The following is a 22,285-nucleotide window of genomic DNA, read 5'->3' as shown; positions in this document are numbered from 1 at the left end:
GTTTTTCTGTTTTCTGTTCAAGTCATCTCATGGGTTTTCTACTGTTACAAAGCCTTATTGTGAAGCAGGGCTGGGCAGCAGGGCTTTTTGGATGAAAGTTGTAAAGCATCTTTAGCAATTTATTGCAGCACTTGCACGGGAAGTATTCACTGGTGGGATTCAGGGACACATCTGTGGCAGCTGCAAAATGGACATGGAAAATACATTACTCTGGTGCACTTCAGGACGTGAAAAAATAGATTCCGTGTGTGGCAGCAGAGCATTTCATTTCCTCCTACATGCATGAACACACGGAACAGACTTTTTCTGAGTTGAGAGCACCCAAGCTTTGTCCTCACCTGTACTGAGACTTCTTCAGTCTTTCTCAATGTTTTTTGACTGCTGAGGTGAGGAAGATGCTGTTTTTTGAAGTCCAGTTAAGTCGTATTATTCCTCCTGCTTGGTTCTCTGTGCTCAGAGCTATTTTAGTGGGTATGTGGCCAACATTACCCTCTGGTCCTGGGTATCAGCCTACACCAAAGAACTGCTCTCTTTTTAATAGCTCTTGCAGACACATCTATCAATATTTCAGCCCCTGTTTTTTTTTATTTCTTCTCCCTAGACCTTCAAAAGGCCAGGGCCATGCATTATGCAGAATTATTTATGGATCTAATGTCAGTAACAGCCCATTAATATCTGTGCCACTGTTCTAAAGATGGCTTTAAAGTGATCTGGGAGCCGTAGCAATTGCTGGCGACCCAGCAGACATCCCTGCTCCTTCCCCAGGGCCTCCCATTTCCTCGGCACCAGAGGAAGATCAGAAGCTTCCAGCAGTGAGATGTTGGGAAGTTATCAATAAAGTGATGATTAAAGGCTGGCACTTCTCAGCCTTTGGTAAATAATAGTAAGTAGCTGATGGCTGAGGTTCACATTTACTGATATTATCAGTCAGTGACAAATGACACTGTATCAAAAGACATTCGTTTCATAGCACTGGAGAGACATTAGCCCAGCTGGGTGGTAGATAGTAGGGGCTGCATTTTCAGGTCTTTCAGCTAGGAAATCTGCAGTGTTTCCATGAATTTGCATGGTGGTAGATTCAGCCTGCAGCCTTTTATTCACTTACTGTGATGGTAATGATTTATGCAATGCTATGAGGCTATTGAAAATCTACTACAAGGAAGCAAAAAAAAAAAAAAAAAAAAATCAATTAACGTGCTGCTGATGGTGTCACGTTTGCAGGGTTGGGCTGAGGCAATTTATTAGTTGCCTGGTGCCTCTGTGTCTGAAAATGTGAACATGCTCCAGTCTCCCCACTCTTCCTGGCAGATGATGTCCTTGCTAATGTATCTGAATCCATAGCTCAAGGTCAGAGGATGCAGTATATTCAGAATTGATTTGTTTGAGGTGATAGCTGTCATCCGATAGCCAGCAAGGGAAGCTTCATCTCCATGCCCCATTGCCCTCTAATGGCTGGTGCTGCACTTGCACAGCGAAGTGAATGACAAAAAGGGCCAAATGGGGGATGCTGAGGAATATGGTCTGTCATGATGGTCCAGTGTGTGTTTGTTGCTGGCAGACTCCAAATTGTTAGTAATGAAGATTGCTTTGAGGGGTGCGAAGAGCAAAAGGTTGATAGAGGGAGAGAAATGGGGGTGGGTGGTAAACCCAGATGTGAGAGAGAATCAGAAAAGAACTTTTGTGTTCCTCATGAAGTGCTTTCTCATATGATGCATATACACACATGTATGTGTACACAGGAAAGGAGAAAGCGTAAATTGCATCTCTGCCTGTTCACTGATTTTCCTGTGCCAAAGGTCCCCCTGCTACATGATGCTAGCAGATGGGCTTCCATAGTGTGTATGGCAAAACAAGCTGAGCAAGGGATGCTTAACCAGGAATAATGGGACAGCTGGACCAACTGTGGCAATTCAGGATGGCTGAAGATGTCTTCAAGCACTTTCCTCCTGCAGTAGAGTCTTTCTGACAGTAGATGTCACATTTGCACAATGGAACATTGAGCTGCTGTGCGAGGCTGGGACAGATTGGACTGTTCTCTTTCAGTCCTGTGGGTGCTGAGGTCATGAGAAGCTGTGAATTATAGAATCATTTGAATTGGAAGGGACTTTTAATGGCCATCAGGTCCAACTCTGCAATGAACAGGGACACCCACAGCTTGATCAAGTGCTCAGAGCCCTGTCCACCCTGACCTTGGGTGTCTCCAGGGATTGGGCATCCATCACCTCTCTGGGCAACCTGTTCCTGTACTTCATGCCCTCATCTCAAAAAAGCTTTTTCATTATATCCAGTCTCCCCTTTTCTAATTTGAAACCACTTTATATCGTCCTATCATAACCTGCTAAAGAATGAGTCATCTTCTTCTCCCTTATGGGTCCCCCTTTAGATACTGAAAGTCCAGCTTTACTGGCTAAACAGGCAGGGTTTTGCAATACTTTATGGTCTTTTGGGTCCAAATTATGAGTTTTAGGGAGTTGGCACTGTTCTAAATGATCCCATGTGTATTTTATACAAATGATGATTGTTTAATTGGAGGCACATCATAGAATTGTAAGATGGGTTAGAAGGGAACTCAGAGATCATCTAGTTTTCCAATACTTTTAATATAGAAAACATTGTAAATACATTAATTACAGTTCATTAAAAAAGTTCTAAATCTTTACATGACAGTCAAATATGGATAGATTAAAATCCATTTCTGCCTAAAATAAGAGAACAGTTATCTGAAGTGGAAAAAGTCACATTCTTCCAAAACTACCTCAGACCTCAAACTGAAGATGGTAATTTCATTATATCTACGTTTTACAGGGCACATGGTAACTGGCAGTGTCAAAGCATACCTAGCCTAAAAGAAGAAACTGATTAGTTTATATGCATTTAATGCCCTCTGAGGATCAGGTTTATGTGATAGTCCCAATATGTGCTGGTCAGAACCAAACCCAGTTAAAAGCATGCACAGTGCTGGCCAGATGCCCTGGATTTTGGTAGCCTGGCAGCCATGTGCTCTTCTTTAGCCACTGTGCCCCAAGGCTGCAAGCTGCCTTCTTTTGAAGGACAGCATAATCTATTTGGAAAACCAAAGGGCTGCTTTGATTTTGATCCTGATCCAAACACAAATCCAGCTCAAACTGGAACCTCCATAAAGTCTTGAGTACTTTGCAACTGGGGCAATTTTTTTCCACCCCTCTTTTCTCTCTCTCTTTTTTATTCCTTGAAAAACACTTCTGTGTGCTCCAACTTAAAAAATATTGACGCCAACCACACAAATGATAACAGAGCCAATGGTAACAATAGCAGCAGTGCCAGCACCCACACAGCATTATTAACATCAGTGCCAACAGCAGCATGCAGATCTGTGCCAGCAGGCCAAGTGTGTCAACACTGCTGATGCCAACAGACCAGAACGAATGAAGAACCCCTCAGTAACAAACCAGTGTGCAAAGCCTCATTGCTGCAATGTGGCCCCACAATAACAAACCCCTGTCCCCAGCCCAGTGCTCATTAGCAACTTTACAATAACAGGTCCTGGTGCAGGAGCAATTAAATGAAAACACCGAGGTGTGTATATCCTGGAAGGGAGAAATATTTAGATATTTCTGGAGCTGAGGGGTGAAAAGAAATAATGATTAAAGATTTTGTTGACTGCTTTTCCAAATTTCTGTGTCCAAGTGCAGTGGTGGCAGCTGGAGCTCCTTTGGAACTGGCATGGGCTGAGCTGTGGGGCTGCTGCAGGCAGCAGGAGGTTGAGTCCTGTGTGCTTTGCCTCTGAGCACAACTCCTATCTACTCAACAGAGAAATCCTGTGCAACAGGTAACCTCAGGATTGATGAAAGGATCTGATCCATATGGATCCTTCCAGAATCAATGTGTCCACTTTGTAATGGTATTATTTCAGGGTTCCTTCAGGCCATAGGGCTGTAAACGCTTCTCCAGAGGGCTGGCAGGATTTTTCTGGGTCCAGAGCTTGCATTGCACATCTGAAGCAGGAATCTGGTGCTGAAGAGAAGGTTGGCAAAGATCCGGAGGTGTATCCTACTTTACAGAATTTGCATCCCATGCTTTTCTCTGACCTTTTCAGGTCTGTTTTTGAGAAAAGCAGTGCAGAGGCAGCTGAGGAGCTGGGATGTGTCCAGCAGTTGTCATAGCGTGCTCCATCCATACCTCAGTGCAAGCAGTGATTCTGCTTTGTTTCCTTCCTGACAGCAGCTTGATGTCATCACCAAAGAGTTCCTCGCTGCTTGAAAACCAAAGTTTTCCTTTCAAAGCAGCTGTCACTAAGCTGTTCTGTTTCACAGAGAACAGGAAAAGTGGAGAATCAGAGGACAAACCAGCTGCCCCTCAGCATTCCACGAGCCCCCCTGCAGCAGCTTCAGACCCTGGGGTTAATGGGAGGTTTCAAAGCCTGCATGAAAAGAAGAATTAAACAAATGGCTGCGTCCTATTCAACAAATTGCATCCTGAGAGAACTGCTGTTCGTGTTGGAACGCAGGTTACCTTTGGTGGAGATGGAGGTTTGCCTTTGGGAACAGGGAGACAAGCAGGTTTTTTCTCTGGTGCCTGTAACATAAATGTAGTGTCAGTGTCATTGTGCTTCCCTGTCTGAGCAGCTGCCAGTGCAGTTATCTCATATATTACTAAACTGTTTTCCTAGTGGAAGAGCTAGAGGCAAGTCAGGTTAATCTGTCCACACACAATAATAAATACACAAGGGATACAGATATCCTGTTTCAGAAGAGCTCTGAGCTATTCTAAATGTGTAAATTCATCTGTATCGAGTGCCTGTGCTCAAATAGACTGCTGAAGGGGCTGAAGCTGCCACGTGCTCAAGGTACATGTTGAGGGATGCATCTCTAAAGACAGGGAGATACAAAGGCTTTATACTCAAGCAGATGCTTTTCGTTTTCCAGTCCTCATCCATCATTTTTCATGCAGGCAATTAAGTTGCTAAGTATGGAAACGGTTTCTCACATGAGGGGTGGGCAGGAGGCTTAAACATTTGAGGGGAGTATTTTATTGAATTAGGATTCTTTGGGATTATAAGTGACAAATAATTCTGATATCCAGGTATTTTTGAAGAACTCAAAGTACGTATGTGCACATTGATGAAGACCCTCTCCCAGCTGCCACCCTCAGTGCCTAGCAGATCTGTATGCTGGAAGGAGAGCTGTGAACATCTGTGTTGGCATCCCTGGCACAGGTTAAGAATATCATGTACAATTTAGGGTTACATGGAGGGGAAGAAGACCACTTCTACCCTGAAGAAGTTTGATTGCTTTGATGGGTGGACTACCTGATCTTGGTGGTCTTTTCCAATCTTAACAATTCGGCGTTTCTGTGAACATCTGTGATTTTTTTTTTTTAAACCACAGTCAGAAACTGAAAATAGTATTTGGCATCTGCTGTTTGTTTGCAGCTTAAATGAAAGATGTGGAAAATTGCAAGGTTATACTTACAAACATGTCTTGTGTGTGAGAAAAGGCTGGTTTGGTGCAAGGGACAGGAGGTGGGGGACCTTTTGGCCTTATGATAGGCTGTAAAAGAGGAGAACAGAATACAGATTTATCCTAGATACATACTTTGTATTTGCATATTCAATGGGAATGTGTGAGCTTGTGTTTTTATATATGAAGTTCATCAGTAGAAGTAAATGGATGCATTCCTTTCAGAGTCAGATCAGGGATGCTTTACTCTGCTTGGCCCTGAACTTACAGGGCTTTGTAGCTGGAGTGCAGTGATTCTCAGGCTTTGGGATCAGATTGGCATTGCAGGTCTCCACTTTCACAGTGGCACAAGCTGTGCAGGGATGTAAGGGAGTCACCATCCCTGGAGATGTGGCACTGAAGGACATGGTGAAGATGGGTTCAGGTTGGACTTGGTGTTCTTAGACATCTTTTCCAACCTTTCTGATTGTCTGTGATGTCACATGTGCTGCGTTCCCCAAACCCAATCAGAAAATAAGAACATCTCCAGAATCACTTACGCTCCGAAGCTGTGGTTTGTTCTCCTGTAGTGGAGGTACAGGAAGGAGAAGCTTCTTATCATTAATCTGAAACAGGGAACAGTAAAGTCTAACGGAGAACTCATCTTGTACACTGCCTCTGCACCCTTTACTGCAGACAGATCAGTCGGGGCAGACTTAGTGCCACATGCTTCACTTGCTCCCCTCCCCATGCTGGGCTTTTACAGCACACTTCTCTTAGCACTACACAAGTGGTTTGAAGCCCTCCTGCAGATGAAGCACAATTCAGCCCCTCATTTCAATCTTGGGGAGGCTGTAGTGGCCCAGCACCACCCCGCTCTTACCTTCTGGGTGGGTGCTGCCAGGCCAGGGTGCTCTCTTTGTTCTTGGTCCACAAAGACTTGATTGGTGGCTCCAGGTCCCCTTCTGGTATGGCTGCTATGTAAATATGTATATAACAGACATATAAATACTGTTCCAATTGAAATTTAAAACATACTTGCTGAAGTTGAATGCTTGCCTTAATCCCATTATTCTAGTATAAAGCCCACGGAAGTGGTGGAATCACATCCCTGGAGGTGCCCAAGCAGTGTGGCACTGAGGGACGTGGTCAGTGGGCATTGGGTGAGGTCTTTTCCCACCTGTATGATTTTATGAAAGCCATGTCTTTTCTTTCCTCCCACCCCACCTCCCTTTTTTAACTACTGTAGGATTAATCTTGAGCAATTCAGTTTTAAGACTTCAGTAAGACTCTACTGGCTTCAGTAGAGCTTTCACACCAACTTCCTTGCTTCTCCAGAGTTTTCTTCACCTTCTTTGAAAACCCCAGCTTAAATTGCTTGGGATTAGTTATCCCTTTCTCAACAGAGTAAATATTTTACCTCTTCTTGAATACTCGGAAGCGGAAGAGCAGTATTGCTGCAATTACAATCACAGTGAGGACGACGAGCACACCAGCAATGATTGCAAAACCTGTCAGGAAGACAGAACACAAGTTGCTATTTCTTAAAAGATGCCCACATAATGAGCAGATGCCCATCCTGAACACTGGCAGAGTACACAACCCACAGCCATGGATGCACAGAAGTCATAGCCCTAGGTATGTGGTTTTTTGCAAGTTAGGGGTGTTTCACTGGAGCTGAAGGTCTCGTTTCAGTCAGTTGATGGCAGTGTTCTCCATGTGAGGCCATGCAGTACTTACTGGTGACTGTTGATGAGCTGTCACAGTTCGGTGGCGCCCATCCTTCCTCACACTGGCATTGCATCTCATGGTCACAAACCTGGGGAAGCACAAAGCCAGGAAGAGATTCAGGATGAGTGCAAATAACGTAGAAACATTTCAGCAGCTGTGGAACAGGGTGCTGGAAACCCATCTCATTTCAGGTGGACTAAGATTTAGCACTGGCTGTAGCACTTTTGCACAGAATGAATGAAAGATTAGCTGTGATATTGCACTAGGGGCTGGGCTACACAAGGAATCTGTGTCCATCTCCTTAAAATGTGGATATCATATCAAGTAAACTTTAGTTTCCTAAAACTTTAGGAAGTTCTGACTTGACAACTTTTGCAAATTCTTGTCCTTGTGGCTTAAATGCAATCAACAACAGGGTCTGTAGTTGGCGTGCTTTGCTTTTTTCTTAAGTTAATAGCTGGTATCTTACAGCATGTCCAGGACACTTGGCAGAGCAGTCGCTTGATCTAAAGACATCTTCAGCATAGACACATTCTCCATTGCTGCATACCTGCAATGTGCAAGGCCAGTGTCACAAAAGAGATCTACAGCTTCCAGAACGTGCAGAGCTTGCAGTTATTGCATAAAGTGATGAAGAGTGAAAGAAGGCATAGAGAAGTATGCTAATCACTTAGACCTACATCAGGAGATGTAGATGAGATGTGGATATAATTTTTAATTTGACCTTTGGATATTTTATAGCAAGGTATAGTGACAAAGATGTGGAGATATCACTGGTTGCCAATCATCTGCAATTCTTCATTCTTTTTTTCCCCTGAAAACCTCTTTCAGGTAGAAATATTGCAAAGAATTCAGACGTAATACCCAGCGATGCCTAACACATTCATTATAGAAATTATTAAAAATAATTTGTACAATCTTTTAACCTTCCAGTACAAAGGTAATATTTCTTCTGCCACGTATGGTTTTTGCCAGTGAAAAAAGAGTAAAATGGCAATGAAATGCAAGGAACTCAGAAGCACAGGAGCTCCTTTTGCTTTGCTCCTAGTTTCTGCTAGGCACAGGGCAGAAGGTACAGCAGATCAGCTCAGTGAAGTTCAATGTCCACTTCAATCCTCCCTGTCTAAAGTCCTTCTTGTTTGGACAATGACATAACCAAGACTGAAAGAGGGAAGAAACAGGGAGAGAAGTTGTTTTTTTTTTCCCTCTACTAACCATGCCATCCCCACACTTGGTTCCATTGAGGATCATCCCTAAATCTGCTTCTCCATTCCTAGGAAAGCTTGCTTTGCAGGACTCAAAGGTCACCAGGCTGCCATAGGTGGGCATCTCCTGCCCCCCAGAGCAGAACAGCTTCCCACACATGATATCTCTAGAAGGAGAACAAGGGTCATTAGAACAGTGCACAGCAAAGGTATCCAGGCTGCTCTGATCTCCAGCTTGGATTTCAGTGGCTGTATACGAACTCCATAGAAATAACTGCAGGTATGTTTTGCTCTGTGATGTTTTTAGATCAGTTTCGGAGTGGCAAGTTCATTAGAAAACCCATAATAATTTGCAGAAATTAGCTGAGCTGCCCTCAGTTTTGGAAGTTCATCAGAAGTTCAGCTTCCCTATTCAAAATCCTTTCCTTGCCCTTAGCTGCACATACATGCAAGCAATCTTACACACGTACACAAGCAGAGTGATCCTGAGACAGTTTGCATCACTGCTCTCCCTGGGCAGGAGACTCTTTGGAAATGGGTTTTCTTAGAAGTGCATTTACTTCAGTATTCCAACCGAATAAGAAAAAAAAGGACTTGCAGACTTGTGTGCCATCTACAATAGCTGCACTCTTTTTCCATCTCTGTATTTGAATGGGGATGGTCTCTCTTCCCAAGTTCTGGCAAATTCTGTAACAGTGCTTACTTCTTTTTACACGGGACGTGACTGCCTCGTTCTTTTCTGCAGTATCCATAATACAGCCCCTTCTCATTCATCCGGTAACAGGACGCTGCCCCCTCAGTAGCCTCTGTTAAAGAGGAAAACAAGAAATGCAGTAACACAGAGAGCTTAGGAGAGAAGTTAGGATTCATTTAGGTTAGTATGTTAGTCTGTTATATCGCAGTTCATTCATCTGTTTAGGAAATGGGCTTTCTCAGTGAGGTTACCCATGAGCCTAAATGAATCCCTGGCACTTTGTGCATTAATCCTGCAGTGTTGATGTGTGCATTCAGCAGCATCTGGCCTGTGTGTTCTCCGTCCATCACAAACCTTGCTTGATAGAAGGGACGCAGTCAGGTTGAGGAGGACGGTAAACCTTGCAGAACCACGCAGAGGTGCCAAATTTGGACAATAATTTGAAACACAGACACTTCCTCATTCTATCATGCAAATATCAGCTCTGGTTGTCTTAAAAACATTGTGCGAAAGAGGAACCAGCCCACCACTTCACGTTTCCCTAGAGGTCAAGTGCTAATAATCATTTACAGTAGAAATAGAAAATCAATAAACTACACAATGAGCTAGAACTGGGTTCTCTTGCCATGCTGTTCCATATTTCTAAAGGCCTTTGATGGTTTCCTAGCAGACGAAGCCTGCCTTGTCTCTCTCTATTGAGAGCCTTATATTTTCAATGGCAGCTTGTACTTACTTGGCCCAAAAGCAGCTCTGCATTGGTTTTCTCGGGTGGGACAGATTCCCATGTAGCAGAAGCCTTCACCGTTGTTGCAAGGATGCCCATTCACACGGAATCGATCCGATGGGCAATTCCCAGAATAACCAGTGCACATCTCAGGCAGGTCACAGTCATCCTTGGCTTCCCGACACACAGCTCCTGCTCTTTTGTACTGAATTGGAGGAAAGCAATGCTTCGCTTGACGTAACAATTACAATGCTATGCCAGTAATTACACGTACCAAGGACTGATTCTGTTGTGAAATGCATTACTGCTTTCACAGAGGCAGAAAACCTCAGCATATGTGATAGAAGCTGAGATGGGGTTTTTACCTGGCAGTCCTCGCAGCAGTCTCCGTGTGCACACATGGAGCCAGCTGTCAGCTTGCATGTCTCTGGGTCACAGCAGGCATTTGTGCACTCCTGGGATAGAACAGACTGTCAGGACTCTGTACAGTGCTCCAAACTTCAGTCCCTCTGCACTGCATTCCCAGCAAACCACTGCTTACTGGGAGAGGGAAGGGTATCTGGGATCTGTTTTTACTTCTATGAAAGCCATTGTCACTGGAACACAATGCATGTGAAGATCTGCAAATGTGGTCAAGTGCTCAAAGCGCTGACTAAGGCGTACAGGGAACTGACTTATTTCCTCAGATGTTTTCATATCTGTGCTTCTTCCCTGTTCTCAGTTCCTTCAGTGATACAACACCACATGATGTGCCCTCATCTTCCCTGCGCTTTGTAGACACGTCCAGGTTGCTGACCAGCAGTTTGATGACTGCAGTTTCTACAGAAGTATTTCAGCTAGATTTAAACAGACTGCCTCAGAAAACAGCCTGAGAACAACCAGTTCCCTCTTCCAAGTATTATTTTATCCCCAGTTGGGCAGATACCTCTGAAGTACCGCAGTCGCATTCTTCTCCTTTTTCCACAAAGCCATTGCCACATGATGGAGGTGCTATGATGGCATTTATATCTGGGATGTTAGTTAGGCATTTTGGCATGTCATTCAACATGTATTTCTCGAAATCTTGGAGGCTGCAGGAGCTGAATTTCTTAGGGATGATGGAACTGTTTTGAGAAAGCAGGAGGACTTGGGTTAGGGTTGTTGTAGACAAGGAGAAGCAATAGCCCCTGGATGAGTGCAAGGGAAAAGTTATCCCAAAATAACTAAAGATTATGCTTTCGAGGTTATCCACCTAGAAATAACGTAGAAGAGCCTCAAATTGGAAGAAGGATGCTCACCACACCCTGGAATTTCATCAGTTTACTTTTTTTTTGTATAATTTAAATGGGATAATCTTAGAGGACAAAAGTATCAAAGAATCATTAGAGTTAGAAAGACCACTAAGGTCATCCAGTCCAACCATGTATGGACCTTCACTACTATGCCCACTAAATATAAACAACAACTGTAACGATCTGTTTTGGAAAGTGGCAGCTTATATAGAGCCCTTCATTCTCAGACCCAGTGTGTTAACGTGCTCACCCTCTTTCTCAGGCTCTTACCTAACAGTATCAGTCATGACACAGACTCGAGAATGACACGTGCAGTCTTTGGTGTCGTGGCTCATGCCAAGGTTGTGTCCCATCTCGTGTGCCATGGTAGCTCCAACTGCAATCTCATTTCTGCTATGATCCTGTGGAAATAAGGACAACCTGTTACTTCTGTGAGCACTGTAGAGCACATAGGAACATCAAAGAAATCAAGTAGAACAGTTCTTCAAGTAATGATATTCTCATCATACATAATCTGATAGTGTTGGTCAATCCATGCATGCATCTGTTCCACAATTCCCCACTCAAAACAAGAACCTTTTTGGACACAAAATCACTTATTTTTCTCCTCTGACTCTATAATGGCTGGTGCTCCACCTAAAGATGTCTGAGTTTGATGTTGACTGTTAGGTAACACAAATACCACACTTCATGTGTGCTTTTGTTGCCTTTTGCACATCATTTAAAATAAAGTCTGTGACTTCTTCAGCCTAATAAAACAATGATATGAACCAGACGAAGAACTGAAAATGTTATAAACCCAATAATTTTCATTCATAGAACCATTAATCATTAAGGTTGGAAAAGACCACTCAGACCAACGAGTCCAACCATAAACCTATCCTCACCTTGCCCAAAGAATCATTAAGGTTGGAAGAGACCACAAGCTTTTAGAAATGAGATAAACAAGAATAAATCAGACCTGGATGATACCTGCAGAATATACATCACTGCAAATGGATTTTATAAAAGCTAATCCAATCGTTGTCCCCTCCAAGTCATGGCCTCTGTAAGGAAGAAGACAGACAGCACAAAACACAGTGATATTACCATGAAGCAGACCTGAAGTCAGCATTTGCTTTACTAACCAAGCAGAATATCAAAGTATACATTCACTTCCAGCTCTGCTTTTCATCCTTGATTTAATGCAGCGTTTGAAGATATGCTTAAGAGCAGTGCAAATCAGAAAATCACTAAATACACTTTATTTATTTTTTTAACCTGAATTACGTTGCCATTCATGCGACCTGAGCATTTGGTTCAGTGCACATCGCTTGATGAAATGCTTGGTTGAGTGAAAACCACTGAACGTGAGCCAGAATAGCAAAATAAATGCTGGTTTGGGTTTGATCTGCATTTCCCAGCTGCCTTTAAGCTTCATGCCATGGCTCTTTGTGTTGGTAGACTACACTGCAGTCTTTGAGACACTCAACTGCTTTGTGACCAGAGCAGGAAAAGCAGCAATACGTACGTGATCAGCTGAGCATTGTCATTTCTTTTCCTCTTCAATAAATCTGAGTTCCTCCACTTGGCAAAGCTGTCCAGAGTCGATCCTGCAATAGGACTCAGGGAGCATTTATCATTGTCTGTCCAGATTTCTAGGCCAATTAGGGCCACGTAAATATTGATGGCCTTATAAACCTGCAGCAGAGAAACAGCTTTGCTGTAAAACAGAGTACTTCACAAAGGCTTCCTCAACATTCATCTGCATAATTGGCTTCCCTTTGTTGGTTCAATGTGGACCACTCCAAACTTGATTGAAGAAGTTGCAGCAAAACAAAAGACAAAACTTGAAGTCTTATTTCCCCCCACCCAGATACCAGCCAGAAAAATGGCTTTAAAGTAATAGGAAAATCCAAATTTTGGAGGAAATTTAAATTGTGAGAGAATGAAGAATCACTTCATTCTTTTTGAAGGATTTCAATCCCCGACTTTAAGAGATGATAAAAAAAATAAGATGCAAGTCTGCCTTTAATACTAATTTAACTTATATTTCCTGCCTGAAGGCAAACAGCAGAACGATATGGGCAGATTTGCTTGAAAATGACAGTACAGTTTTCATACTGGTTATAGTAAAAATAAATAAAGTTCATAAAAGAAAAAGTATAAATCACATCTACTTGAATTTTTCTCTGCTGTATTTACTCTTACCGTGTTGATGAAATTGACTATTCCAAATATCCTTTGTCTCACAGTATTAACATCTTTGTTGTACTTCTTATACTGAAAAACCAAATACATGATGTCAGGAATGAGAGGGGAGAAAAAAAAAAGTGGTTTGTCAAAAAAGAAATATCCCACAGAAGATGGCATTGTAAATGACACCATTCCTGGTCTGGCCTTAGCTGTTGTATTTATTGTTTTATCAGACCATCCAGTGCAAAGCCTGGGGGAATGGGCTGCAGCTGGGACTGCTTTCTGTCCCAGTGCTGTAGTTCTGGTAGGAGCCCAGAATGAACAGCACTGACCTCAGTCTCATGAGGAAAATTTAGTTCAATACCCACCATAATATTGTCTGCAACTACATAAACTTCCAGGTATTTCTTTGCCTTCAGGTACGCCTTCATCTAGAGAGAAGATAAATTTTGGTGACTTTTAAGGCTTGTTTCAGTCTCATTCTTAGCAGTTTCCCACCATTGTATTCGTTATTGGGGTCTTTCTCTCCATAAGTAATTTGGAATAGAAGTGTCTCATTTTAAAATGATCAAAGGTAGGCCAGATATTAAGCATTTAGATAATTAAAAATGCACATGGACACATGAAGGAGGGCGTAACTCAGATGGCAGCTCCAAAGGCTCAGATCTGAGATCTTGCACTGTTTAAGGCTTGGTTACACTCCACTGCTTGCAATTGCTTCTCTCCCAGAGGTGCCAGCAGACAGTGGGACTTTGGCCACTCACCCACTTCTGCTGCAGCCTCAACTTCTTTTCTGCTCTGTACTTACCTCTGGGCTATTGCTGGATTTGAAGATGTTATTGATGGGGTCACTTGCGTTCACTTCCCAGCTGCTATTGACTACTCCACAGGTTTTGATGGACTTCTCTTCCACAAACTCATAGACTGCATGCTTGTCTCTGTCCGACGTTCCCAAGGGTTCAATCAGGTACTTTTGCCCACGGGTCTCAAAATATCCACTGTGAACATTTCCTTTAGGTTAGACTTTTGAATCCATGGGACTGAGACAGCAGTACTGCCTTTAAGAGGGCAGAGACTATTGCACACCCCAATGCAATCATAATTACTACGGTTGGAAAAGACCTCTAAGATCATCAACCATCAACCCATCACCGCCTTGCCCACAGTGGAGCATGGTTTGGCAGCATGCAGGCAGGATTGGTTGGGGATGGTCTTTAAGGTCCCTTCCAACCCAAGCCATTCTGTGACTCCATTCTGTGAATGGAAAACTCAGCAGGTCTCTTGAGCAGGTGACCATTAATCAAAAGGAAACTGGATTAAGAATGAATTAGTTTTACATTTGGGAGTTTTAAGCTTGTAAAGTGAAATCCAGCTTCAGCGGTGAGTTCAAAGATAGGCTTTCATCTTTAATTCAAGTCTGTTCCCTCATAAGCATACAAGAATGAAAGATAGCACCATTTATTTACAACCTGATTCTATTTGAATTGGAAAGCTTATCCTCATGCATATTCTGATATCTGTACCGTTTGCAAACTGAACCTCCACGTTACCTTAAACCTTTACAGGCACTGATGCTTGCTGTTGAGTCAGCCTCATCCTGAATGTAACCTTCATAGTAACAGTGATCCTGTTAGAAACAGAAAAATATACTTTTAAATTGATTTCAGGAGACAAAGTACCAGTTAGAATGCTGCAATTCACTGTGCTGTCTGAGAACATCTCCTGTTAGGGGAGACTCTTAAAATGAAGAATGGTAAAATGAAGAATGGTGACCATTTCTATGCTTGCTACAGTTCCATTATTGTTATCCTTCAATACACAGTTTGGTGAATCCAGTCATGGTGGTTCTGGTTCATACAGAGCACTACATGAAAATAAGACTATTTGCTGCTCAAAACGAAGCATAAACTGATGTACTCTGATAAATGAGGTCCATACATAATTACTTTTGCAGCCAAAAATCAAAGAAACACCGCTTAATATTAACCCAACAATTAAATGCTTTAAATTCAATGAGGTTAAAATACATTTATGCTGTTAATACACACGATTAACAAGAAGCAGTTCGTGACTTAACTGACTTAGAGATCTAAGATCTGTGTTCAAGGAGACTTCAGAGTCACAGAGGCATTGTGGAACGTTTCACCCTTAGCATTTTTATTGAAACAGTTCTTAATAGAAACACTGAGGTTGGAAAAGACCACTGAGATCGTCTGGTCCAGTCATCAACCCTTACGATGTGCCACTCAAACCTTTAGCTGCTCTGCTTCCCCTTTTTGCATGGATATTTGGTTTCACTTCAATTATTTCCTTTTATTTCATTATTGCGCTTTAATTATTTTCCTTCCATCACAACACAAAAAGTAGCCACTGACAAAATAAAAATTACTGTAGACTGGAGGCAAGGTGCTAACCATTCGTCAGGATAGCAATGAAACAATATAGGGCAGCAAGCTGCACAGGTGGGTTTGTTTGAGATGATCTGTAAGCAGGTATAGGTGCTAATTGCTTTCCATAGGGTCCATTGAGGGAGAGAAAGCAGTTGGAGCAATCAGAAATCGCCCTTTTTTTTCTGCAATAAAGGAACATAGAGTTCTCTGTGCATAGTTATTGCAGCTCCCTTTGCTGCTAATCACCCCATGAAAAATTAATATTAGGCTTTGTATTCTAAGTTCCACGCATTAAGACAGGGAGTGTGACATGGGACAAAAAGCTTCAGCTGAGGGCTTTGTTGAAGATAAAACTGGAGGGCAGACAGTTAATTACAAAATAATAATTAAAACGTAACAGCCATTTCCTTTGAGTCTGAATAAGTGATTGGTCATGGCTCAGAGAAACCACCTGGAGTAACCTGCAGTGCATTTGCTGTGAGTGTGGGCGATGAGGTGAGGCAGAGGAAATCTGTGCTTATCTGAATCCGTGATCTCACTGAGATTAGATGTAAAAGCAAGGCACTGAGCTGCACAGAATGAGCAAAGTCAGGAGGGTGGAGGGGGGGTTGGTCTGTCCTGGCTCCACTCCCTGTCCTGACAAAGAGAGAAACTCAGCTCAGATGTGTGTTCATCAGCTGAGAGGTGAAAAGTGCCGTAAGGCTGATTTGTGTTATGAGTTCATGCACCCACGAACCTCATACAGAACTCATATGGGGGATATAGAGCTTTTTATTGATTTATTACCTTGATCTGGGGACTCGTGGTTATCTGCTGACCGTCATCTGAATAGACTGTTTCAGTGTAGTCCCCAGCTAATAGATGCCTGTAAAGATTAAAGATCAGTTATTATTCAAATAATTGCAGTCATCTAGAAATGAGACGATTGTGTAACAAGTGAAGCATTTAAGGAATTCAGATGATTACTCAGGTTATGATTAGTATCAAGAGACAAAGGCAGAAAAGCACCTGGGTGGGAAATTCTGCCTGTGTGTAATTCTCACTCAAAAGGACTTTTCTACAATAAGAAATCAATTAATGTCTGCTTATTTCATGAGTATAAAGTAATCTCCTGGTAGATCTGAAAGTAAATATATGACGATACATGTGGCATTGATTCTGTTTTGCCCTCCTGTTTGTGTAGATGTTTCCACCACTCCACAGTGGTACAGTTGTGCTCTCTTCCCAGCTCACCCCCCCAGTTACAATGGTGAAGATATGGTCAATGGGAAATCTGCCTCATCTGCTCCTACATGCACGTAGCTGTGTGCACACAGACACGTTATAGCATATAGTTATCATGAGCTGATTATAGTAGCACTGCGTTTACATAGCCATTAGAAAAGTGCCTATTACAGCAGGCTCGTTTGATACCACGTTAAATGTTGTGGAGCAGCCAGCAAGCAGAAGATTACAGCTGGTTTTGTGTATTTCACTGCTCAGAGCTCAGCAGAACTAGTGCTATGGTAGCGGGATTGGAAGTCTTGTCTGAGGACTGCTGCATTCCCTATTTTTTTTTTTTCCCACTTTTGGAAGAGCTTATAGAGCTGACACAGCTCCATTTCCATGGATTTTCCTAGGTTTTCTCTACCAAAACAGAACAAATAAGTATAACCCAGAGACCACCCTTAGAGAAGAAAACATCTCAGACGTAATGAAGGTATTACTCATTCTGTCAATTTAGCCATCTTGGGAAAAACAGGACAACAGTCATAGAATCATAGAGTCATGGAATCATAAAGGTTGGAAAACACCACTAAGATCAACAAAACCAACCCCAACCAACCCCCATCACACCCATAGAATCATGGAAGCATTGAGGTTGGAGGAGGCCTCTTAGATCAGCACATCCAACCATTGACCATCCCCACCATGCCTACTAAAGCACGTCACGATCAGCAGTACAGGCAAGTCATTCTATCACTACAGCATATGTAGTTATTTCACACCACCAAAACAGTGGCACCATGCTTTCACTCCCCTCTTATGTGAGTTGAAACCAAAATACCTCCATCTTACAGGAGCTTAAGTTGCTTTTATCCTGCATGCTGTAGAGAGCCACATACAGTGAGGAATAATGCTTAAGGAAAAGGTTGTATTGAACATACTTATTTTTTTGTAGGTGCAATATGACTTCCTCTCCGTTGGCTTTGATTCCATACTCCAATGTATCGTCGTATTTTGTCTGTGAACAGATTTAAGTGTTAGAATATGGACTTTTATAACTCCTGGCCTCACCGTGAGTTGGATTGCTGTTGAGTTGCCAGCTGCATTCTTTTCCTTCACTGTCCACCAAAAATAAGCACTCTGGCAGTTACAGAATAACCAGAAGATTGTTTTCTTTCATATTTTTTGGTTAGAGGACTAAATCTAACTTTCCCCGTTTCCCAGTAAATAAAAAGCAGAAGTTCTCTATTTTAATACCTCTTCTTTGCTTCTTTCTACGTCTCTTTTATGTACTGTGTGCAGTTTCCGAGGATAAACTATTTCATATTGCTCGACTCCAGGTAATTTCTTGTGTGCATTTCCTAGGGAGAAACAGATGTATATTTATGAAATCACAGTATTAACTTACTAAACACCGTATTTCACATCTGCCAAGATACTCTTTTACTCTTTTACTCGATTCTGATCTGTTCTCTGTTATGGCACGTGCTCATCTGCTCTTAAGCAGCCCCCCACAATGTGACATAAAGCTTGTCACAGTCTGGGTTTTAGCTGAGTTGCCATCCTTGGCAATATTACAGAATGGAATCCCTAAGGCTGGAAAAGACCTTAAGATCTCCAAGTCCAGCCCCACCAGCTGAGTCCCTCAGTACCACATCTCTGCAGTTCTTGATCACCTCCAGGGATGGTGACTCCACCACATCCCTGGGCAACCCTTAAATGAGGTTTTGGAAGGGGTGGATCCTGGCTCCAGCCCTTCCAGTCACTCAGGTGCATTGCATTGCTCCCCTGGCTTGACCCTGCCTTCCCACCAGGTGCTCAAGCACTGCTTCATGCTGTGAATTACCATTTCCACTACACTGGCCTACAAGTTAAGACTGTCTCTATATAAGCAAATAAACTCACACAGTCCCCCACAGGTCTGGAAAAAGCCAAGATTTGCCCTTTAGAAAGCTTTCAAGCTAATCTTCCCACTTAAACACTTCCCAGCAGTACTTCAATAGCCACAGAGCTGATGAACACTGTTTCATTCTGTTGTGTGCTTCAAGGCATGAGTGAGTAAGGACAAAAAGTTAATTAGCAGCACGATTTGCAGGGATGGGCAGCACACACTGCATCATTTGAAGTTAATGATAGCAGCTGGCATGCAGCACGTGGGGAAAACAGGGCTTACAAGGGATGTGTTGCTTTCCAGCAGGGCAACAGGAGGTCTGTCTGCTCCATAAACTCTTTAATCTCCTACAAAGGGTCACTTCACCTGAATGGAGCATTCTTGAAGGCTCAAGCATGAGAGTTTGCATTTAAAAGCAACGCTAATAAGGAGAGAGTGAAACTTCTGTTTTAATTATCTGCCTCATGGCCAAAGTTTTACAACAGTTGGGCATCCAATTACTGTAATTTTCTTTAATCTTTAACCTCTGCAACAACACAGTACATCCTCGTGCAGATTGTCCCAGTAAAATAGATAGATTAATTCAACTTAACTCATTTATTTGACTCAGACCTTTCAAAAAGTAATTGCAGGATAAACCTGGCTGTAATCTGAACAAAGCTGTGTGCTGTAGAGGATGCCATGGTATAAAGGTAATAAACTCATGAGCTTGCAGGATGCTCTTATGCACTGATCAAAGTAATATTGTGTGCCTCTCAGAACTCAGTGCTGTGCTCCAGTTTTATCTGCCCAGTCTCTGAAGGAGGCTCTTTACAGGACTGTCTGCAGCCCAGGCAGCTCAAACCCAGGCTGGATTTGAGTAAAGTCCCAGAACTAAACTTCTCTTTCCCTTGCATAGAGATGCAAGAAGCATTTCAAAGCTAACATGTCAGCTTTGTTCTGGAACAAATAGTTTCTTAGAGGCATTATTTTAATCAGCTTGCTATTTTGTCTTTGTCTGGTTTCATCCATTGTCCCAAGTCAGTAAGCCTAAGCCTTGAGAAAGAAGAAAATTCCTTGGGCTTTCCGTAATAGCTAGAAAAATTGCTAATAAAGAACTAATTAAGTAATTTTCTAGGAGCATAACCCAGGACGACATGTCATTAGTGAAGATTTCATTACTAATGAAGATTTACTTTTGTCGAGGAACAAACTATTCACACCTAAAGCATTCATACTGCACATGTTTTCAGATAGCCTGTGCAGGCAGTGCAATCAAGGCACTTGTCAGAGAACAAATTGCACGTCTAATTGTGTGTACAAAACCTGTGCACGCCTGTGTGTGCCAAGCTCCGAAGGGATCTGTCCCCTGTTGACATGAATTGAATGAAACAATGCACATGGGAAAGGAGTGTGCAGTGCATTAAGGTTAAGCCGTATGAACTTCTCATAACCTGCAGTAAGGCACGGATAGTAAAGGTGGTGACTGTTTTAGTGCAGGTAATAGAATTAATTGAATTCAAATACAGGTCTTTTCTTCTGTGGCCAGAATGGTGCCATGTACTTTGTCCCACGTGGATCAGTTCTCTGATCACTTGCTTGAAATGCTTTCTTAACTGGCTCACAAAAACGACCTGTTTGTGGTCTCTAGCCAATCTATGGCGAGTTTTCACACGAGTCAGTATTTCCCTAACCAGATAATGTCTTTGAATGGAAAGAGAAAAGGAAACAAACTCCTAACTTCAGTAATATCATTTTCTTCAGTGGCTTTAATTCAGTCATCTTTGTTATTATCCACGAGCTAATAATTAAAAATTTATAAAAGCTATGCAAAGTTATCTAAGATTATCCTTAGTGACCATTGAAAAGGGATAAAAAAGGGGAGGGAAGGGAAGGGAAGGGAAGGGAAGGGAAGGGAAGGGAAGGGAAGGGAAGGGAAGGGAAGGGAAGGGAAGGGAAAAAAACATACCTTGTTGGAGAAAACATAGCAAAACAACAAAAATGAGAATGCCATTATTCATCTCAGTTGCAGCTGTCTAGCAGTGGATTCGTTGCTCTAGGAAAACTGAGTTCCCGTCTCTGTGCTTTGAGCAGTTCCGTCTTGTGCAGCGAGTGAGAGGGAGTGAGTTGTGCTGCTTATTCTTGTTCCTATATGAGGAAGTGTTTACTAAAGGTGTTGCACAATTTTCAAGTCACAGAGAGCAAGCGGAAGTTCCTGCTGCACGGTTAATATCACACGAGTTGTGATGGATTACTTCTAATTTATTAGTTCCCTGAAACTGCTCATCCAAATGGAAGATGAGAGACTGGAGTTGTGCTGATGGTGTCTTTTTATAGTCTGGATGGTGGAAAGCTAAAATAGGAGCAAGTGCTCACAATACAGGACACTGTGTGACATGCCACCCTGTGAGTGATGGTTGTTTTTTCAGCTCAGGGACAGAACGTGGCAAGCAGAGGGCACTGCTGGTGGCTCAAGGAATGGGAAATTTGCAGGAGGTTCAGGATGAAGCAGGTGCTGAGGCTGCAGGTACAGATGTTTTGGTTTCTGCTGATTGCCTCTTAATCTGTGCAGAATGGGGGAGTTCAGAGCACCAGTACAGGTAATTCTGTGACTGTGAATCATATCTGTATTACAAACATTAAATATGCCCTATTCTGCTGCTTCTATTTGTATTAGTAATGTTTGCTTTGGGATTCATGTGACAGACATCTGACTAACGGGGCTGTAATCAAGTGAGAAATCAAGGTGGTTTCTGTCAAATCCTATTCTAAATGTCTATGCTAGAAACTAATCACACAGGTTGAATAATAGAGATAATTTCTTCTCTGAAAGAGTGATTGGGCATCAACACAGGCTGCCCAGGGGGGTGGTGGAGTCACTGCCCCTGGAGGTGCTCCATAACCATGGAGATGTGGCACTGAGGGACGTGGGATGAGTTGAGGTTGGACTTGGTGATCTTGGAGGTCTTTTCCAACGTTTACGATTCTAACATTCTATAATTTAACACTGAATTTTGAGTCTGTAAACATGCACTTTCTCCTTAGCATAAGAACAACTGCTAAGTCTCAAGATGTTCTGGGACAGTTTGGGAGCTGCCAACAAATAGCCTCTGAGCTTACTGTAGGGATAGAATCTTACCAACTAAGAACAATTAATGTCCAATGCTGATTGAAATAAATGTGTAGATCTGGCTATTTAATAGTAAAAGTTAATTCTAAGACAGGAGCCTGGTTATTTGCTTCTCTTTATTTTGTTTAGTCTTTACAGTGAGGTAAAGCGATTGCATAATGGATGTTAATTAATGCTGAATAGGAGCAGGAGAAGAGTTTGTTGGCAGGAAGATGGGCTGAGAGAGGAAAAGGACGTCTGTTTGCTAGAGCCCTGCTAACAAGACTCAATGCTCTGCTGTAGGAAATAGGAGCTCTGGTGAGCTGTAGCAACACTGTCATAATTCAGGTCAATATTCACCCTTTTTCTCCCTTTCCTCGACTGTCCTATCTCCATGGCTGCCTCCTGATAACTCTTGGAATAGGAGTGACTTGGTGTCAGTGTTGGTGGCATTGTCTTTAGGGTTCTGTAGCTCGGAGACACAGTGAGCTTA

The 22,285-nt window shown here is 42.5% G+C and overlaps 2 protein-coding genes across 5 annotated transcripts in view; one reads left to right on the top strand and one right to left on the bottom strand.

Moving 5' to 3' along the window:
- LOC149914823 (uncharacterized) overlaps positions 1-22,285 on the top strand; it is a 143,581-nt gene that overhangs the window by 43,082 nt on the left and 78,214 nt on the right. The window lies entirely within an intron of this gene.
- ADAM28 (ADAM metallopeptidase domain 28) lies at positions 2,472-20,857 on the bottom strand. 3 transcript variants are annotated; one of them, XM_090125760.1, is made up of 24 exons: positions 18,466-19,002; positions 18,071-18,174; positions 17,755-17,831; positions 16,394-16,472; positions 14,768-14,844; positions 14,026-14,215; positions 13,586-13,648; positions 13,233-13,304; positions 12,553-12,722; positions 12,004-12,088; positions 11,313-11,443; positions 10,697-10,874; positions 10,137-10,226; positions 9,781-9,976; positions 9,057-9,159; positions 8,364-8,520; positions 7,618-7,698; positions 7,158-7,236; positions 6,838-6,928; positions 6,301-6,391; positions 5,978-6,043; positions 5,451-5,528; positions 4,492-4,554; positions 2,472-4,399 (listed from the first exon to the last, which is right to left on the bottom strand). In XM_090125760.1, exons 1-24 carry the CDS (start codon positions 18,587-18,589, stop codon positions 4,367-4,369), a joined length of 2,478 nt encoding a protein of 825 aa, XP_089981886.1. In that variant the 5' UTR covers positions 18,590-19,002; the 3' UTR covers positions 2,472-4,366. The 3 variants fall into 3 exon arrangements, with proteins under 3 accessions (XP_089981886.1, XP_089981885.1, XP_031463885.2); XM_090125759.1 differs by having other exon boundaries at positions 6,301-6,394; positions 18,466-19,001; XM_031608025.2 differs by lacking the exon at positions 18,466-19,002 and adding an exon at positions 20,653-20,857 and having other exon boundaries at positions 2,473-4,399; positions 6,301-6,394.

Source organism: Phasianus colchicus, chromosome 27, assembly GCF_987193195.1.
Source record: "Phasianus colchicus chromosome 27, bPhaCol1.hap1.1, whole genome shotgun sequence".
In the NCBI taxonomy this organism is placed as follows: Eukaryota; Metazoa; Chordata; class Aves; order Galliformes; family Phasianidae; genus Phasianus; species Phasianus colchicus.
The sequence above is the reverse complement of the archived record's forward strand: the minus strand, read 5'-3'. Positions and strand labels throughout refer to the sequence as shown.